The 20701-nt window shown below is 32.2% G+C and overlaps 1 protein-coding gene across 1 annotated transcript in view; it reads left to right on the forward strand.

The window, feature by feature from the left end:
- Positions 1 to 14439, forward strand: part of LOC129949181 (uncharacterized) — a 105797-nt gene extending 91358 nt beyond the window's left edge. Inside the window, exons 10-17 of the mRNA XM_056060465.1 lie at positions 894 to 1244; positions 5977 to 6099; positions 6454 to 6863; positions 6928 to 7127; positions 7191 to 8138; positions 8201 to 8395; positions 8458 to 8616; positions 12712 to 14439. Of these exons, the coding sequence (XP_055916440.1) occupies positions 894 to 1244; positions 5977 to 6099; positions 6454 to 6863; positions 6928 to 7127; positions 7191 to 8138; positions 8201 to 8395; positions 8458 to 8616; positions 12712 to 12833 (2508 nt within the window). The 3' untranslated portion in view covers positions 12834 to 14439. The remainder of the gene's footprint in view (positions 1 to 893; positions 1245 to 5976; positions 6100 to 6453; positions 6864 to 6927; positions 7128 to 7190; positions 8139 to 8200; positions 8396 to 8457; positions 8617 to 12711) is intronic.
- The last annotated feature ends 6262 nt before the right edge of the window (positions 14440 to 20701 follow it).

Genomic DNA, 20701 nt, shown 5'->3' on the forward strand with positions numbered 1-20701 from the left:
TTCTACCCGAATTTGCACACGGGAATGGTTAAGAGCTGCAAATCAAGAGGATCGGCGCCCAGCATTTCATTTATTTTTTGTTTCTTTATTTATTTTGTATTTAATTTAAATAGCGTACTTGCTTAAGTTTTCTAAATATGGTGTTCTTTGAAAAAATAATCGATGGTAAATCAATATTTTCAAACAAAAGTTTTAAATAAATGATGCAATATAATTTGCAATAATAATAGTTATTTAAAAAGTCAATTTCATTGTTTCAATATTTTGAAATATATTTAATTCTTACTCTGAATTCTATATTTCACAAATACAAAAAACACAAACTTAAAATCAAAACAACTATTGTAACTTATTCGTTTGGAATTCTGTAACGTAAAGTTCTTTAGAACTATCTAAAGTAATTAAATTCAAAGTATTCATATTAAGAAACCACAGTAAATTTCAATTACAATATAATCACCTGTTTTGAAAATAGCTTTTACAAAGATATTGATTATTCATAGTTCTTTAAGATCTTTTCTCTCGTTCTCAAATGATATTATATATTTCCTTTTGTCCTTTCTAATAACATTATAATTAATTATACTTTTCTTATTTCATTTCCTTTATATATATATTTTTTTTAATTGGCTCCATTATATTTATTATACTTATGAAACTTTTATTTTGATTTATAAGTGCACTTATTTAATGATCACAATAGTCTAATCTTTTTTCTATTAACAAGGAACGTAGTTTAATTACAAAATATTAGTTACTTACTTAAATTTATTTTATTACCTGTTTTTCACTTAAAAAAATACAATATTGTAAAATAACAGCAATACAAAAATTCAAAATAATCATGGTGTATTTTATATTTTACATTTGTTATTTGTTAATCTCTCTAACAGCAACCCGAAGATAGTAGTACTTTAGTGCCATTAATAACGGATGAAGTAGTAACTAACAAAGTTAATACAATTCAAATGACTAAAACAACAATTGCAACAACTACATCAACTGAAAGCAACATTGTAGTTACGACACCACCAATATTGCACGTCTCAACACCAAACATTTTGGCAACAACACCAACAATAATTATACCATTAACTTCATCAACTCCATCAATAACAACAATTACACCCCCGGGGGTTACAGAACAAATTGAACTAACTACGCAAATTTCAACCATGACAACTACAGTCGCTCCAAGTACTAACATCTCAACTGCAACATCTCCAATAGTTTTAAGCAAAAAGGTGATGGAAATATTATTTATTAAATATTTCTTTAATCATTGTGGGAATTTAAACAAAAATATTCATATTAAGAAGATCCTTAGCAAAAGTAACCTCAGCTATTGTTTTTATGGTCAAAAAATTATGTTTAGATGCTTTAATCTTTTTTTTTTATAGAAGCTCGTAGGTATTTTAATACTTTATCAAAATAAATTTATTAATTATCTTGAATAGAGAAGTACTGTCTGCACTGTCCACTGACAAATGGTTAGTCAACAATCAAGAAGACTGAACGGCTTAAAACAAATTGATTAGTCAAAAATCAAGAAAACTGAACGGTTTAAAACAAATTTTATTTTAAGGGGGTATTCTGGTCTAGAAATAAAAAAAATCGATTTTTTTTCATATTTTCGTAGTTTAACTATTTAAGAATATGTCTACGAGAGGATTTTCCCAAATTCAAATTATTTTCGGAGAAATAAGTATTTTGCTGAGCAGCCATCCAAATCGGTTGGGCTAATAGAACAAAAGACATAATGGGTTACTTTAAACGCGTTTTTCTCAGAACTGTCTTTTTGAATCTGATACCCACGATTTCTCAGGTTCTGCTGAACCGATTTACTTGAAATTTAGAGAGAGTCTTCTTTAGGGACTTGTCTACGTCCGGAACTACGGCCATCCCCAAATTTTCATTTTTACCATTTTTAACAAATCGAAAAATGTTCAAAAGAGTGGTAAATTTTTTTTATTTTTTTTTAGGCAGTCGCCATTTTGTAAAAAAAATGTTTGTAACTTTTCCGTAGTTCCAGACATTGCGACATTATTGTAGATTAATAATCTTTTTTAGTTTTTGATTTCAGATTTCTAGGAGAGTTAAAATCGTGGGTATGGTCACGCACCAAATTTTTGAGACGCACCACTCTATCAGCTGATAACTAACGGAATTTTGATTTTTTAAATTTTTTTTTTATGCTTCTAATGTGAACAAATAATGTATACAAAAATTGATGGTAAAATTGTTGCTTGCATTTTTCTACAGCACCTAATAATTACCTAAAATTCATGTCTCTAGACCAGAATACCCCTTTAATACCCATTTATAGCATTATTTGTTTGTTATACTTTCCTTATGTATCAAATATTTTTTTTATTTGGTCAATTCAGTAAATAGAGTTCAAAGTTCTCCTAAAAATAGCTGTTCTCAGCTTTAAAAGCGTTTAAACTGCATTTATAAGTACCAATTTTAATCTTATTATTTGTTAGTTATGACTGGCTCAAATTAATTTCAACAGAGTTGCCCATTTTTCTACCACTTTTTGCATTATTAGTTCAGAAATAACGTGCCGAACATTGTATTCAAAGGTGACAATCTTATAGAGCTTATTTGCATAGACAGAGACTTCAAAAAATACCACACAAATAAGTCCAGCGGTTTTAAATCGTACGATCGTACAAGGCCACGCCACACAGTGGTGCGAGAGCGGAAAAAAGTCTTTAGTACTAAAATGTATGTTAGTACTCTTAGATAACGAGCGTATGATAAGTATTTTTTAACACATATATTGTAAGTTCTGATTTACCAGCCCTCAAAGTTGAAAAATAATTTTACTCAAATCGCGTGCCATATTTTCAACAAATTTTGAGATGTTTTTTTTCCGTAGTTCCTTTAAATAAATTTTCTAACTTCTTAAATAATTTATTATCTAAAAACAAACATTGATTATTTATAAAAGATACCATCTTTAAGTAGTCTGAAACTTTAGTACTAGGAAAAATGCCTTTTTTTAAACTTTTTGATTTAAAAAAAAAAGCGCCAAAAGATACCAAGAAAGTAAGTATACCAGCATATGCTCCATACATTCATGTTAAAGCACAGACAAAATCAGCTGCAGATACATGCAGATGTGAAAATTATGAAAATGTTTCACTGAATCGGATTTCGTGTTTTATAATAATAATAGTTTTTATTGTAGCCAAAATATCACATTTCTTTCTTACCTATATTGCACAATTTACGGAGATTGATATACGCTATCTTACTACTGCCAAATAATGAGTTTTTTTAATAAGAAGTTTTTTACAAATACAAATACAAAGGAAACGCTACAGATTTCAAAAAACTCCGTTTTGACGGTGGTGTCAGAATGAACAAAACATGGACCCAGGTCTGAGAATTTCGATTTTGACGAAACCATTTATTTCGGCCTAGAAAAATGTTTCAAATTTGAAATCAATTTTTTTGAAAACAACACACGAAAACCAATAAAGTTTCATGATATTTTAAATTATATCGTATAGTTCAATACAAAATAAAGAAAAGGATCAGGGATAGTCGTTTATTTCTCTTAATTTTTCGCTAAAAGCAGAACAGGTAGAAAAAAGGTGTTTTTAAAGTTTTATTGCTTTGTTTTTGTTGTGTATTGCGTAATTTTGTATTACCTGGCTTATTAGAATAAAATCTCCTACTTAAATCTATATATTTATAAAGGATTATGTAAAAAACGTCAGTATGGAGTCATGATTTTCAAAATCTTCTACCATGTTTTGTAAGGGAATACCCCAACTTGATTTCTGAGCAAATAGAAACTGTGCTGTCAGAATTAAAGATACGTTTTATGTCCCATTGGTTTGAAAGAGTTTTCGAAGTAGAATTTAACAAAGTGTTTTGCCAAAAACGTCAACTAATATGGGAAGACCACAAAAGAGTTTTAACAAATGCTGTAATCGGGCTAAAAGGTATAACAGGGACGAAAATAGAAATATATTTTCTCAAGAACATTGCTTTTCCTGCTCACAATTTGATCCGGATGAGGCTCTTGCAATATTTATACAAGCAGAATTGTCGAAACTAATTTTTTCTTTATACAAATTTTGACCGAGCATGTATAAGACTAATGTTATAATGTGTGAAAAATTTCATTAAAAGTCGCTTAATAGTTCAGATTTTACAGACTTTTTTCCCCTTTTCCATACAAACATCAAAACCCTCAAATTTTAGAAAAATGACAATAACTTTTTTTCTAATAATTTTTTCTTGACCACATTTTGACCAAGCATGTATAAGATAATCTTTACATGTGTGTCGAATTTCATTAAAATTCGTTTAATAGTTCAGATTTTACAGACTTTTTTCCGCTTTCCCATACAAACATCAAAACCTTCAAATTTGAGAAAAAATTCAATAACTTTGTTTATAATTATTTTTATTCAACCCAATTTTGACCAAATATGTATAATGACTAATCTAAACATGTTTGCAAAATTCATTTAAATCCGTTGAACCGTTCAGATTAAACAGACTTTTTTCCGCTCTCCCATAAAACCTGAACCACTGTGTTTCCATAGGCACACGACGCGATATAATGCGCTCATCAATAGTTTCTTTAATGGTAATAAAAAATAAAATCGCAAACCAAACTGAGCATAAATCAAGTCACAGTTATCAAAAAGACCAACTCCGTAAACAGTATTGCAAGATTGAAACCACTCGTCTAAAAAATTTATTGAAAACAAAATATTAGCCTTTTTCTGCATTAGTATTTATCGTCCTATTTTTGAACTCGAAAAGCTCTCTTCCCTGCGATATTTCTTATCAATATTGACATTTATGTAGGTCTCATGTTCATTCTCAACTCTCTGAACCATTTATTACCATCTACACTATTATAGAACACCTACCTTTAGCAGTCATGTTTTTTTAAAGAAATCATATTCATTATGTTACCATTTTAGGTCAGTCATCTTCTCATGTAATACAACTCATTTCCTTCAACTTAATACAACTTTTGAACTGACTATGTATAAAATGTGAGTAAAAAAAAAGGCAACTTAAATATACTGGTAGTCAAGGTGACGATAATCAAATTTTGCCCTTCGGATCCGTTTTGGTGGCCTTAATTCAAAAACTCCAAAGTCACAAAGTTTTTGAGATATTACTTTTTAAAATTCGAAAAACACATACATAGGTATGTATTATGTATCTAAATACATGTAGTAACATAAATCATCAAAAGTTGTTGAATTTCGTCTGGCTTACATGTTTGAAAAGAAACTCTGAACTATTTATGATAAAACTGTTTTTAACAAAAAAGGCCAAAACGGTTTGAAAGTAATTTTTGTTTTAGTAATGAATTCATCGGTAGCAAACAATTGTGACACTTCAAATAAATAAATGCACTAAGGAGAATTTCCAGAAACTAAGTAAAATACCTACAAATAATTTATCTGTATTAGTGCACAAAGATTTTTTACCTTAAAAACACCGTTTTTGGTTGTCTTTAACATTTTTAAAGTAAGGCTAGTTTAAAAATCTGTTGTAATAGTAAAAATGTGGGTTGGGATTCTAATTCAGGGCAATTTAAACCCTTAAATTTAGGTTAAGAGAAAAAGACTTAGTTGAATAACGTTTATCAACTAATAAATTATGGCGTAAGTACAATATGTTACAAAATATCACTTTTCAAGGGTATATTCATGTTTCCATAATATTACAATGTTAAATGTCAAAATATCTGTGACTGTTTTTTTATTGTTTCTTTTTTTTTAATGTCCAAAAATAAAACATTTTCATTTTCCACAATGATGACATAACTATGGTGTTAAGTCTGCTTAAAACATTTATTTGGTACTTGGGATATTTGTATATTTTTTGTTATTAACTATTCATCACCAATAATTCTTCAAAATGCTTTTGTTTTAATGAAATCAGATTGATCTAAAATTATGTAAATTAATTATCGAATATTTTTAACAGAATGACACACCAGTTACACGTTTGCTTGAAGAGGAACCAACTCCAATCTCTCCAGTGGTATTATACGAAGATAACATGGAAACGGAAGTATCGACTACACCTGAAGCGGAAGAAACTACTATGGTAAATAAAGTTTTAAATCAGAGGTAGATTATCCAAATTAAATTAGTAATTTGCAATTGAGACACAAAAAAAGAAAACATTGAAATGTGTTTTCCCCCACTCGAGGAAAAATGTACCTTAATTTTAGCCTTAAAGTTAACGACTGTTACATTTAAAATAGTTAAGTTCGATTGTCCTTTTTATAATTTGTTTCGCTGGTTTGATAGTCTGCCAGTCTTCAACACTCACATGGTTACTAGCCAATTCAAGTGTTGTGGAATGGTTTAATTAACACACTCGACACTATGCCCCAAAGATAATAGCTAAAAAAGGATTAAATGGTAAACGCTATAATTTTGTATTTTTTTTTTCTAGCCACCAGCTTCAACTCAACCTCCGACAACTACAACCGAAATTACAACAACAACCAGCACCACAACCCCATCAACTACAACAACAACCACAACTACATCGACAACCCCCACCACTACAACCACTACCACAACTACTACTACTACTCCAAAACCAACAACCACACCTACTATTCCTACTACTGAATTTGTTGAACCGGAACCTGTCAATACGCCACCGATCATCAAGAACCGCCTCAAGAAGCACCCAGTTACGGCAGGAAAACCATTCACGTTGACTGTACCACTGGAGACATTCTATGACAATGAAGATGGAACTAATTTGCGATTGGATCTATTTGATAAGAACGGTAACGAGTTGAAATCGACGTCATGGATCCAATTCAATGCAGAATCAAGAGAAATTTATGGATTGTGAGTTTTCTTCAAAAATATTTCTATTTGCCAATTTAAATTTATTATTAATTGATTTGAATAGACCACTCGAAGACGCTGTATCAAGGTGGCAATACAAATTGGCTGCTACCGATAGTAGCAATGAAACAGTGCTGGAAACTGTAGACATATCCGTACAACAGCATAAGGGACACCGCAGTGTTAATCATGAAATAAGCATTGGAGTAAAGCTTATAGAGAAATACGTTCGTAACATTGATTGGCAACTTCGATTGATTGAAGGTATTTTCAGTGAAGCAAACATGTTTTTAATATATTTCTACATAACGGTATTTCTGTTTATAGGAATTGTGAATACCCTTGGAGATGATTCAATGTTTGCTATCGTGGTTAGAGAAGTACGTCAAAATCAACTTGATCCGCATACAGCAACATTCATATACACAAATGAGACTCTACCAAAAAGTGAATGTCCAGACGAGCAATTGGAGGAATTGGTAAAACGCCTTAATGAAAAATTGTCGGAGTCAGTGCAACCTGAACTGAGTATTAAGTCTGTAAGTGGTCAGTTAGTTGGACCCTGTCAAAAGCAAAGTGTAGCCAAGCCAAAACCAACATCGGCAAAGAACTATCCCCCAGTTCCAAGAAATCAAGTGGACAGGGTGAATGCCACTGTTGGACATTTACTTGTGTACAAGGTCCCAGCAGATACATTTTATGATCCAAACGATGCAACAAATCTTAAGTTGTCCTTACTGACAAATGACCGTAAAGAGCTCGGAACACGACATTGGTTGCAGTTTGATTCGAAGAACCAGGAATTCTATGGTATTCCCAAGAGTGGCGATATGGGTTCCGAAGAATATTTGCTACAAGCCGAAGACAGCGGTGGTCTGACAGCAACAGATGCACTCGTTGTTGTCGTTGGCCATGCGCCAAAACGTGAATTCAGTGTTTATTTCAAAGCATACTTGGCTATTCGACATGAACAATTTAACTCAGATATGCAAAGGAAATTTGTAGAACGCGTTGCTCAGCTATTCGGTGATCATACAACACAATTCATTCAAATTAGATCAATAACCACACACCACGATTCTGATGGAACCATTGTAAACTTTTACAATACAACTTTGTATAAGTCTCACAACCGATGTCCCGAAGAAGAAATTGAAGCAACAAGAAATGTTTATTTCCATCAAGATACTCTTCTTCGAGATCGCGTTAAGAAAACTATAGGAAGTGAATTTAATTTGACAAATGTTCAAGTTATACCTTTAGGATCCTGTCATCGTAAGACAATTTTTATTTTGTTTTCAACTGAAACTTATTTTTTATATAATAATTTATTACAGCTATTGTGCCCGATGTCATTCATCGTGACACTATCCCAATTAAGACTGAAGAACCAAACACAACTTCGACATTCACTGATGACTATCTATTTACATTTATTTTACCAGCTGTTATTATAGTGGTAATGATCGTTTTGGCATCGGTGATAGCTTGTGTCTTGCACAGACGTCGATTAACCGGCAAAATGGAATTGGGTATATACTTTAGTTTTCAATAAGATGCAACTTTTTCTAATAATATTTTTTGTTTTTTAAAGGCGATGAAGAGGAACGCAAATCTTTTCGCTCTAAGGGGATTCCTGTAATTTTCCAGGATGAGTTGGACGAAAAACCTGAAATTGGTAATAAATCTCCTATAATATTAAAGGATGAAAAGCCGCCCCTGCTCCCTCCATACAACAGTACAAATCTGGATGGTAAGTTCAATAACAGTAAAGCTGAATTCTAAACCATTGAATTCCCTTGCTTACTTAACGCAAAGTGTTATTGATAAAGAACATATATCAATCAAGATCAAGAGTTCTTAAATAAGAGAATAACTGACAATAAATTCATATTAGTCAGAAAAAATGGTCAACCTCTGAATCTAACGGAAGAACCTGCATTTTTGTATAAACCTTTATTAACTCTTTTAAAGTATAGTTTATTGCTTCAGCTCTTTTCACTGTCTTGTTTTCAATTCATGATTGCAATCCATATTAAAAACTGTTTAAATAAACAAAAATAATACATTTAAGGACCATAGGAAGCAGAGAAACTGGGATATTCTCAAAAAACTGATTTTCGCTATCTTTATTCTCAAATATATCAAGACTTTCCCGCCGTTTTATCTTAAGCGACGTTACCTCATGCCTTATTTCCAACAAAGGAAAAAAAACGTAATAGGCTTTTAATTGCTATTGTACATGTTTAGTGAAAAAAAGTTTATTTGTTTAAACTTTTGGGAGAGAAGCCAAATTTGGCTTCGTATGCATTAAAAGTTTTACAAAACTTACATTTCCGTTAACAAAATGTTTATAAGGACACAATTAAAAATAAAGGGATTTCCATATACAAATAAATCAAAGAAAGCTAATCCTCGTGAATTTAATCCATGAAATTTAGAAAAACTATTTCTTCTTTCATAAATAAGCTTTACATTTCGGCAATAGGTAAAAGATCAATCGTTTGTTTTTTTCTAATTTGTGGGAAATGACCCACATTGTCAAACCGAATTGAAAGTAGAGGATAGTCTTGATGCCTTTCAGGACGCTTTCTCTTTGGTGTAGTTCCTGCAGTTAATCAGGCCCCCTTTTTAGGATCGGTTGCAGAAGAAGTTGGAGTTGCAGGAGATCCAAGTCGAAAAACACTTCGGGGTTGTCCACGTTATTTTAATGCTTCCATTTTAGCTTTGCATAAATGCTCGACTATTTCAAGTTTGAAATCGATCAAAGGTAGGTGGAATTCATGTTGAGGACGCCATAGAATCCACGCATTCGCATAAATCTATCATGTGAAAAAATACTCGCTTATACCAGCTCTTTGGTCCTAAGTGTATAAAGCATGGAATAAAGAAGGTCCACTCCACCTATGACTTGTTGTACACATCAACAGCTTGCGAAGCAGGTAGAAGAACAGGTTTCGCGCTCAAAGTTGGGTGAGGTCACCTTCCACTTGTGCGCGCCACCTGATCCGCGGTCTTCCTCTACTGCGCTGTCCTGTGGGTGTGGATTCGAAAACTTTCCAGGCCGGAACATTGGTTTCCATGCGCTCTACGTGACCCAGCCATCTTAGTCGTTGGACTTTTACCCTTCTGGCTAAGTCTACGTCACTGTACAGCCAGTACAACTCGTCGTTCCATCTTCTCCTTCCAAGGATGGGGAGCCGGATACAACCGCTGCTTATAGACCTGGGCTCCGAATAAGTCGAAGAAGTCCTATAAGGTGTTCACTAAGTAGTTCAACCTTACCATAACTGTAGACGCCACCGTTGATTCCATCTCGGGAATTCCTCCGCTGCCGTCTGGATGAGGAGAGGTGCCTTAGCGGAAACACCTCTCCCCACCTCTCTCGTTTGCTGCCCCCAACAACTTTCCATTGGGGTTGGAACCAAATCTCCAGTTGAGGTGCTAGACAACCGCTGTTCACCACGGGGAGGTGAGAGTAGGAGTTGATAGACAGAGGTTGGTTTTGAGAAAAACCTGTGGAAGCTTGTGTCTTCTTGAATGCACATGTCTACCATTTGAACAAAAGTGGCCTTATCTTGAACAATTTGTCATGTCCTTCTTGCCCAAGTGGAATAAAATTATCTTTGTCGTTGAAATGGATAAAGCTTTAAATTTTTTTCAAATTTGTTGCACGTTTCTACAATTTTATTCCAGTAATGTCTTGAAGATAAAAGTCGGCAACAGGACATAAACGTTACCATTCCGATGAGTTGCTCTATTTCATCTTTTGTGATGCTGACCGTATTGTTTATAGTAACCTGGAATGCTTTTTTATTTGATTCATCATTTATTTGGTTCATTATCTCATCAGTAAACAGGAATTCCGATGGGTCTTTACTGATTCTGGTAGCTCAGCCGATCCCAAAAATATGAATTTGTACCTGACGTACGCAGGAATATGTCATTTTCTCCATGAAATTTGCTTTTTTGACGTTGTTTTGTTAACCTGGATTCGACTTCATCATATGAATCTATATCGGTTTCTTCCACCACAAATTTGTCTTCTTTATTTTAAAATTGCACCTGAGTCTCTACTTTCATATCCGAGACACCTGTCAATTCATCATCACTTTGCGCTCCATCTCCAGGAATAAGATTCTCGAAATCGGATCTTCCATAAAAACGACGAGTTTCCATTTCTTCAGTTAAAGAACAATTAAATTTATTTTAATTTAATTAACTATTATTGTAGGTAAAAGTGAAAACAAGTAAAGCTAAAAAAATGCATATATTGAAAACCCTTTACTGCATACGGAGCCAAACATGGCTTGACAAAATTTACCCCCAAAACTGACAGAATAATAATATTTTTTTTTGTTTTTACTTATTTTTATATCATAAAGATAAAAGTTATTGAAATTCAAAAATGTTCAAAATTTAAAACTTCCTCTTTCAACCACAATTGCAACTGACTGAAGTTTTTTTTAACATTTATCTTTATCTTAATTAAACTTATAATTAAATATTAAATGATAAAATATTTGTAACTGTTGTTTAATAAAAAAATCAATGAAAAATTAATAAATCCTTGGGATGTTCAGGCCAGGTTGTCTGTTTGTTGGGCTGTTAGGCGCGGTGGTAAGCTGACTCCGTGTTAGCGTAAGATTGAAGATCTTCTTCTTCGATGGTGGGCTCAAGTTCCTCGATTAGTATATCCATAGCACACAGATATCTGGGTTCACGTGACGTTTCTGGGAGTTCATCCTTCTGATTAGCTCGTTTTGGTGGTTGTTCAATCCTCCCGTGATCTTCATGGCTGTTTGGAACAGAAACTTGTGCAAGGGAATTATTTTGGTTTCGTCGTAGACTCTTTTGTTGCTGAAATGTCTCTAGCTCTGGTAGTTGAAGCAGAGTCCAGTGCATCTCCGAAGGATTTTCCTTTCGAAGACGAGAAGTTCCTTCATGGCTGTCTTTGAGATTGTGAACCACTCCGGGAAGCTGTAGGCGATGATGGGACGTAACAATTGCTTGTAAATAAGCAATTTGGTTTCTTGGCTGAGACCCGTTCTTCTTTTGAAGAGCGGGTTAAGGGGGTGCATTGCCAAATTAGCCTTTCTTAAAACAACTTTTGAGTGGGGGTTGAATTTTAACAACTCGTTGAAGTGAATACCCAGATATTTGGCATTTCTCTTTGCTGGTTTCACTGATCCATCTGGGAGGGAGAGAGCAATGCTTCTGTACCTTGTCGCCCATCGACCTCTACCGTTGCTGGACCTTCGAAAACAGACTAGTTCCGATTTCGTGGTGTTGATTCTTATTCCGCATTTCTTATAGAATGAAACAGTCTGCTAAGATGGGACTCTCTCAGTCGCTGGATGCGTGTTGGTCGCTGGTTTGACTTTGAAGGCCAAATTTAACCGTATATATATATATGGAAACAAGTAGATGAAATTATTCTTTATTCATTGTCAGATATACCTAAAAAAGGGGTAATTAGGAATTTCAATCATTTCTCTTGAAAAAGGAGTTAAAAGAGGTTTAAAATGTAAAAAGGCCATAAATGGCTTCGTATGCGGTATAGAGTTAACTGTCAGAAACATACTAAATTCGATAAGTAGCGAACCTATTATAATAATATTAGCAAAATCTATATTTTTGTGAAGCTAAATGACAAAATAGTTTAAAGCTCTACACAAATATTTGTAAGAGTATTGACTTTTAAAAGACGTACATTTGAAATTGATTTTAAACCAATAGATAATTTTATATTTTACCTACACAAAGTAAATGAAAGACTGACATGTCTTAGCTATGTACATATATGTGTTTTAAAGAATATACCAATAAAACCAATTTTTGTTTCCAGGTGACAACGATGTTGATGAATACGTTCCTCCACCAGCTGTTATTGTCGGCGGCCGAGAAATGCGAGGAAAATCTCCAGTAACTCCATCCTATAGAAAACCTCCGCCATACGTATCGCCATAAGTTATAAAAAAATCATTTTAAACGTTAAAAACACGAGTCACAAAAGCTAATTATTTTGATTATTTTGTATACATAATTCTATTATCTCTGGCTACTTCAAAGTTGAAATAACTATCGACTGATTTTTTTTATCGTACAAACATACTGCAAAAGTATGTTTTAGAAAACACACATGAACATTTTCATTCTATTTTAACCTAGAAAAACTAACTTAGCCAAAACTTGGTAAATTACTCATACAAATTAATATTTTAAGCCAACAAACTGGAACAAAGGTGTATAACATCATGGCTCTAAATTAATCGACAAAATGCAATCTTTCTTAAATATTTATGATTCCAGTTCGGTCTTTCTGACGATGCACTGCCATTTGCTAGTTATTTAACTTTTTTGTAAAGCTTAATTATGTTTGTGGCGGCAAAAACCTTAGAAGCAATGATAGCTCTTCCTACAGGTACTATTTTTGTGTTGTTAAATTTATAAACTACTTTTCATTTTTTTTTTGTGTAAAAAGAACAAGAATTTAATCTCGAAAGTGCGACGCGACTTATTACTTTAGGTGTCGAACGAATTTAAAGGAAATAATAATTTAGATCTTAAGTACTAACAGTAGTTCACAAAAGTAATAACCCATTTAATGAGTTTCAAATCTAAACTTTCAAGTTTCCCAAGCAATTATTTATATTAAATTGTTCGAAGGAAATGCTTCCAAACAAATACCAAAAATTAAACAAAAACAAAAACAAAAAATATTTTCTTAATTGTATAATCAAGTTAAAAAGTATATTTGTACAGGAATTGAATTCTGTAAATAAATAAATTCTGTTATAAATAATAAAACAAATAAAATTTATTGCAATACATCCACTCGACAAAAACCAACCGATATCCCATCTCAAGTAATAAGATTATAAATGTGAAATTATATCGTAGACAAAATCGCTCCTATCAATAAAATAATATCAAATCGTATTTTTAACTATAAAAATTATATATATATATACATTATATTATTATTATAATTATTATTATATATACCTAACATATTACTATAGTGTAGAGAACTGTGAAAAATCCTAAAACCAATCAATAAAGTTTGATCGACATACATATTTTGAACACAAATGCAATCACTGGTGAAATGATTTCAAATGTAAGTTTTAAGTATATATATTTTTTATAACGATGAAATGAAATTAAAAATAGAAAAATAGTAACAAGATCAACAATCATACAAAGTATTAGACACTTTTATTGCATTCTTATGTTTCCTCTCTTTTAACTAAAAAAAACACAAATATTTGTTGTTGAATTAACAATGTATATTATTATTTTCTTTTTTTTTTGTTTAAATCTTACTCAAAAATTTTAAAATACTATGGATTTCGTTTAAATATTTGTTTGTTTAGTTTTTAAGTATTACCGACAATTGTTTAATTTTTTTTATAAACAAAAAAAACAAACAGAATTGTATAATTATGGGAAAACCGAAAACAAACTTTAGATAAGTTATAATATAATAATACAATAATATTTATAAATGTTTGAAAATACGAGAAAATTAGATTACACGGGACTAAAAAATAAATAAAAATAATAAATTTAAGTATTACATTTTCATTAAAGAAGAATACCAGAGACATTCATCGTAACGTGAAATTATTAATGAAAAATAATATTAATAATAATTAAAAAAAAAAAGAGAAACAAACATATTTGTAATTTTGTATTTTTAGATTGTACACATATTACGTGAGACCCGAAACGGATCGTCTTTATATTGAAACACGACAAAAATTTTATACAAAAGAATCATATATTATGAATTTTATTAAAAACTAAATACAAATTAAATAAAACGAAGAATAAGTTTTGTTGGAAAAATGATTGTAATTAATAAGTAAATAATGTTTCCAAAACTAATACAAAATTAAAAACAAACAACAAAAAATATTATTTTCATTAAAAAAATAAAAATATTTATATATAAAACATAATCTCATAATATATATTAATACATATATTATGTAAACTACCAAAAACAATAAATTGAAAAAGAAATGGAAACAAATCCGTCTTTAAAAAGTTTTGTGTTTTATTCGTAAAAGGTTCTTTTTTTCTTAAATTAACATATTTTATTGAAAACCATCTTTCGTGGTAAAGTTGGATTATAGGCTGGAAGAACTATAAATAAAATAAATTAGGTGGCGCAACAGTCTATGAGGAACCAGGCCAGGGTGCGAGAAATGTTTTCAGGGATAGAAGGGATTTACAGTTTATACACATAAGAGGAAAGAGGAAACCACAATGGTGGGCCTCAGAGCTTGACTCGCTCAGGAAGGAATGAGACCATATATACTTCTATTCAATTTACATACCAAATTTTCTTTTTGGCTTTGTACATATCCTGGGGGATGTTTCAAATAAATTTAATCTAGGTTACCATTCAAGAATGCAGTTTTAACATCTATGTGTTGTATTGTCATGTCATTCATTGATGCAATCGCTAAAAGTGTTCGAAGAGTCGTCTGCTTCACCACTGGGGCAAACAACTGATCGTAGTCCTGACCATATTTCTGTGAGAAACCTTTCGCCACAAGTCTTGCCTTATACCTTTTTGATTCATCAGCTAATGTTTTTATCTTGAATATCCATTTACAGTTTATAGCTTTTCTACCTTTCGGTAACTCCACTAAATCCCAAGCATTGTTTCCTTGCATAGCTTGCAGTTCTTCCTCCATGGCACATACCCATTGCGCACTATCAGAACTTTTCAATGCTTCCTTATAAGTTGTGGGTTCATCTGGGTAAGCAGTTTTATATACATATCTTTTAGGAGGTACACCTTTGTTGGTTCTTGTTGATTTTCTAACATTATCTTCAGAATCAATGCCATCTTCTAAAGAATAGAAAGTAATTGAAAACGTTATACTGCTCTTAGGATAGAGAAAATTCAGAAAAATTTTTTAAGGTACGCATTGAAGGCATTTCCAATGACCGGTAATAGTAACATGAATTATAGGAGTAGATGTTTAATGCTTGGAATGCAAACTCTTGAGTCGAGGCGTAGAATGTTCAGTGTTTTATTTGTTCGTGACATTCTCTGTAATGATATTGATTCTACAGATTTAATTTCTTTAATAAATATCTATGCACCAAGTAGAACTTTGAGAATGAGGCAGCTTATTTTTGAAATACCCCATTCTACAAATTATGGGCAGCGAGAGCCAATATCTCACTGTTGTAAAATATTTAATCATTTTTATGAAAATTTGGATTTGTTCTTAACTAGATATCAGTTCAAGACACTTGTTTTAAATTTAGTTCAAAATTCTTCTTAACTTTATGTTGTTTACTTGTAATTTATTTTGAATAATCCACTTTCAAAAGTTACATATCTATACCGCTAAATTGTTTTTAATTATTTAATTATTCAAATCATATTATATTATATTACATTATATTATATTAAAATATTGTATATATTATATTAAGCTATAAAGCGAAATCTGTGGATGTACGATCGAAGATTGAAGTAAATAAATAAATAAATAAATAATTCCATCTTCTGATAACTGTTCTTCAAAATCAACATTGTTTTCATCTTCTTCATTTTTAATCGTATTCGTTAAGTTGTCGTTTCCTTGGTTCTTGCTGGTAAAAAGATTAATTTCAAAAGTATCTAGAATCATCTTTATATTTTGTCCCATCAGGTAATTTTTTCAAGCCAGCATTAATTTCTTCATTGAACTTGACATCTCTGGATTTGATTACCTTGGCTGTTTCTGTATTCAACAGTCTGTACGCCTTTGATTCATCACAGAATCCTACAAGTACATATTTATAAGATACATCTTCCAACTTATGTCGATGTTTCTTAATGACATAATAATATGCCACGCATCCAAATGTTCTTATATGAGTCATAACTGGTTGTCTTTGAAAATACATTTTATTAGGAGTTTTCAGAGTAGCTTTCGATGGTAATCTATTTTGTGAATAATTAGCAGTATTTCTTCTGCCCAAAATTGTCTGTTCAGTTCAGATTGTATGAGCATGCACCGTGTCATTTCCATTAGACTCCGGTTTTTTTCGCTCAGCTACACCATTCTGCTGTGGACTATAAAGGGCTGTTAACTGCTGCTTAAAACCTTTACTTTTAAGATAATCTTTCAACTTTTTTCTAGTGGATTCTCCACCTCTGTCAGTTCTTAGTATTTTTATTGGTCTTTGAAAATAGTTTTCAGTTTGTTGTATAAACTCTACTATTTTCTCAACAGGTTGACTCTTTTCTTTCAAAAAATAAACAGTACAGTACCTACTGTAGTCGTCAATCATCGTTAGAAATTATTTGTTCCCACTGGGAGTTATTTCTCTCATAGGTCCACATAGATCTGCGTAAACAAGAACCAAGATCTTATCAGATCTGTTTGTGGCTTGCTTTGGAAACTCTGGTCTTATTATTTTACCTCTCAAACAATACAAGAACATTTAAAGAGTTCAACTCCAGTAATGAAATTCTTTTGTATCGCATCTTTTATCGAACTTAAATCTCGATGACCAAATCGACGATGAAAAGTATGAACACATTCCTTTTCAATGTGTGTTACCCTCTTGCATACAAATCTTCATTAAGCCTATAAAGGTTTTTATATAAACTAGCCGTTGCATATATTTTACCATAATATGATAGTTCACAAATCTCATCTTTAAATAGAACTTGCCAACCACTTTCGACACGTTTTCTAATTGGAAGCAAATTTCCATCTAGTTTAGGAACATAAAGAACATTCTTGACAGGAATTGCCTTATTCTGACAAAGCAATATACCACTGCCAAAACCATTTGCTTCGATTTTGTTCCCATTTGCTAAATAAATGTAATTGCCAGTCTTTCTATTAAAATTTCTAAAAAATTTATCATCATTGCACATATAACATGTAGCGGCTGAATCAATATGCAGAATCAATTTTATTTGTACGACAACTAAAACACAAATCAATATCGTTTTGGTTGCACTCACCAGACATCGAAGTTTCAACGGTTTTCTTGACTTTGAAATTGAGTTTTCTTCGTTCTTGCATCTTATTTGGGCAGTTCTTTTTTAAATGTCCGGTTCTTTCACAAGAATAGCATTTAAACTTGAAGTTTTGAGTCTTCAATGTAGCATCTTCTTATGGTCCCTTCGATGGTTTGTCACTTTTATTATTATTATTATTTTATTCTTGTTGAATCAGCTTTTCTTTAACTAATTCGAGTGTTAACTCTTCGTCTCTTCTGACTTCAAGAGCAGTAACCAAATAATTGTAGTCGTCTGGCAAACTTCATAAGAGAAATGCAACCACAAGATAATCTGCTAATTGCTCGCCTAAGCCAATTAGACGATCCACAATGTCCAGCATATCACAAATGTGATCTTCTATTGTTTGTCCGTTCTGAAACTGCATACGACACAATTTGTTGACTTCTCGTGTGCTTTCTTCAGAGCATCCCAGCATTCTTTAGCAGTTTTCAATTTCCCGATATGCTTCAGTTGAGAATCTTCCACTGCGAGTCCGATTCTGGCACGAGCTTTCCCATCTTTCAAGGTCGAACTAGCAAGAACAGGATTAGGTGCTGCATCAGAATAACTTCCCAAAGATCTTCTTTGATTAATAACAGCTCCGATCCTGTATTTCCATGTTTGATAGTTGTTGTTGTTCAGCTTCTTGAAAATCGATCTTCCATCTTGAATTTAATTTTTTTGTTATCTCTTAGAATTTCCTGAATTAATTCCTTAAATTATAATTGTTGGGGTTCTGGGCCCATAACCTGTTAGAACGGGTATTCCAGGAAGTCCAATTTATAAATAAGAATTAATTTAATTCAACATAAATTAAACAAGATATTTATTCTTCAAGAAAATACTATCGAATAAAATCAAAACTAAAAAATATCGAACTTCAGTATTGTTCGATATTAAAACTATAAAAATTAATATCACAAGTGTTTTTATAAAAAAATATATATATATACAAATAGTGAACTATATATATGCTAACAAGTCCAACGCACTAACCATCACGCTACGGAAACTATAAAGCCATCACATTTTTAAAAGTGTTTGAAATTCATTAAAATGCAGGATCATTATGCCAATACACTCGGTGAGCATTAGAAGAGAGAGAAGGTTTAATAGGAGGTGTCGCTGCTCATTGGAATGACTGAGATGAAGAAGAAGAAGAAATTGTGGTAAAGCATTCCACATTCGCTTAGTAAGTCCAAATAACGAATTTCTGTACTTGACATAACATCTACTCGATTTTTGATTTCTCATTTTACAATGCTGTTTAGGTCAGAATTTAGCGAGCTTATCATACATGGCCGTTTAAGATCCACATCCGATGTGTTGTGAATCTATAAACGAATATGAAAAGCTAAGGGTAATATTGTCCGCAAAGCGGGGGCCAGATTCTGTAACAAACGAAACGTAAGCGATGGTTCGCTTTATAGAATTTTGTTTTTGGTTCTGTGTTCGTTTATACTTCAAAATCAACAAAATTTGATTGCATACTTCTAGGATGTTGACAGCTGTCAGATAGGTAAGTGGATGAGATGCTTTAGACAAGCAATTAAATAAAAATGAGAAAGAGTGTGGGAAAAGTTGTGACCCATAAAATCATTTATGCTCTCAAGTCATAACACTCTCCGGCAGCGTTGAATGGAGTGCCATTGACAACGAACGTAGCAACCGAGGATGAGGAAGAATTTCTCGTGTTTCTTACAAATGAACTAACATTTTTAGTGTTTTGAGACATTGCATTACTTTTTCCTTTAATTTTTGGTCAGGTCAAGTATATACTTGGTCTGAACTAAGCCGGCCTTCCTGGCTTACTTCCAGTTTTCGTCAGTTGTTGGATGCTTTTAACCTTATTTGGAACGAAAGTTCTCATTTTCAAGAGAATCAAACTTGTGATAATATCTGCACTGGAATCAACGTCACTATCGATGAGTTATGGTGACTTGGGGCCCTATTATGTAACTCGATTCTACAATGAAATTGATGAAATTTCATCATCAGCGTTTACATGACTCTTTCCATTGAAGTCAAAACTTCGGCAAGTATTTTTGATATGGTTTGCTGTGCAATTCCACAGTTTTTGTCACAACCGATTTGGTTTTGGTAACCTCCTGTTGCCGAAAAATTCAATGCTGCTGATAACTTAATGATAATCGGAACAACATCTTGTCTTTTACGAGTAGTCATGCCGGATGATATGGTGTTAAGTAAGAACATAAATCCGTCTTAACAAACCTAAAACAAAAGTATGTATTTTTCATTAAGAACGCATTCAAATATTCTACCGTATATATTGGCACAAAACTTTTTTCACTCAGCTCCGTTATTTTGGTATTATCTCTTATTCCTCTGCGTTCAATTTGCTCGTACCATTCTTCATTTCTTTGCAATTTGAACCAAATTCCAACGGTGTACATTTATGTAATAATTATTCTTGTCCAAAAATTTGATGTTTTATTTTTGAGAATTATGGGACGCGAAATTAACAGATTCAAAACAGTATCTTCTATATAAGAAAGAAGTGTGATTTATGTGCTTTTTTATAGATAATTTGAACCATAGTAAATTGCAAAAGGAATTAGAACAGGAATAATAATGGGTTAGAAGGTGGACGCGATACCATGATGGTAAAGGAATAAAGGCAGTGGGTTATATCCATGAATATTAAATTCAGTAGGATCGAAAGCCTGAGCTGACTGACAAAAGAAGAATTATTGCTATAAAAATTAAAGAAGTGGGCTTCTAACTTTCAGTAAGTTTTAATAGTAGTTTAGGGAACCATGAGAGTCTTCACTCATTCATGTCATCC

The sequence above is a fragment of the Eupeodes corollae genome, chromosome 3, assembly GCF_945859685.1.
Source record: "Eupeodes corollae chromosome 3, idEupCoro1.1, whole genome shotgun sequence".
NCBI classification, from domain to species: domain Eukaryota; kingdom Metazoa; phylum Arthropoda; class Insecta; order Diptera; family Syrphidae; genus Eupeodes; species Eupeodes corollae.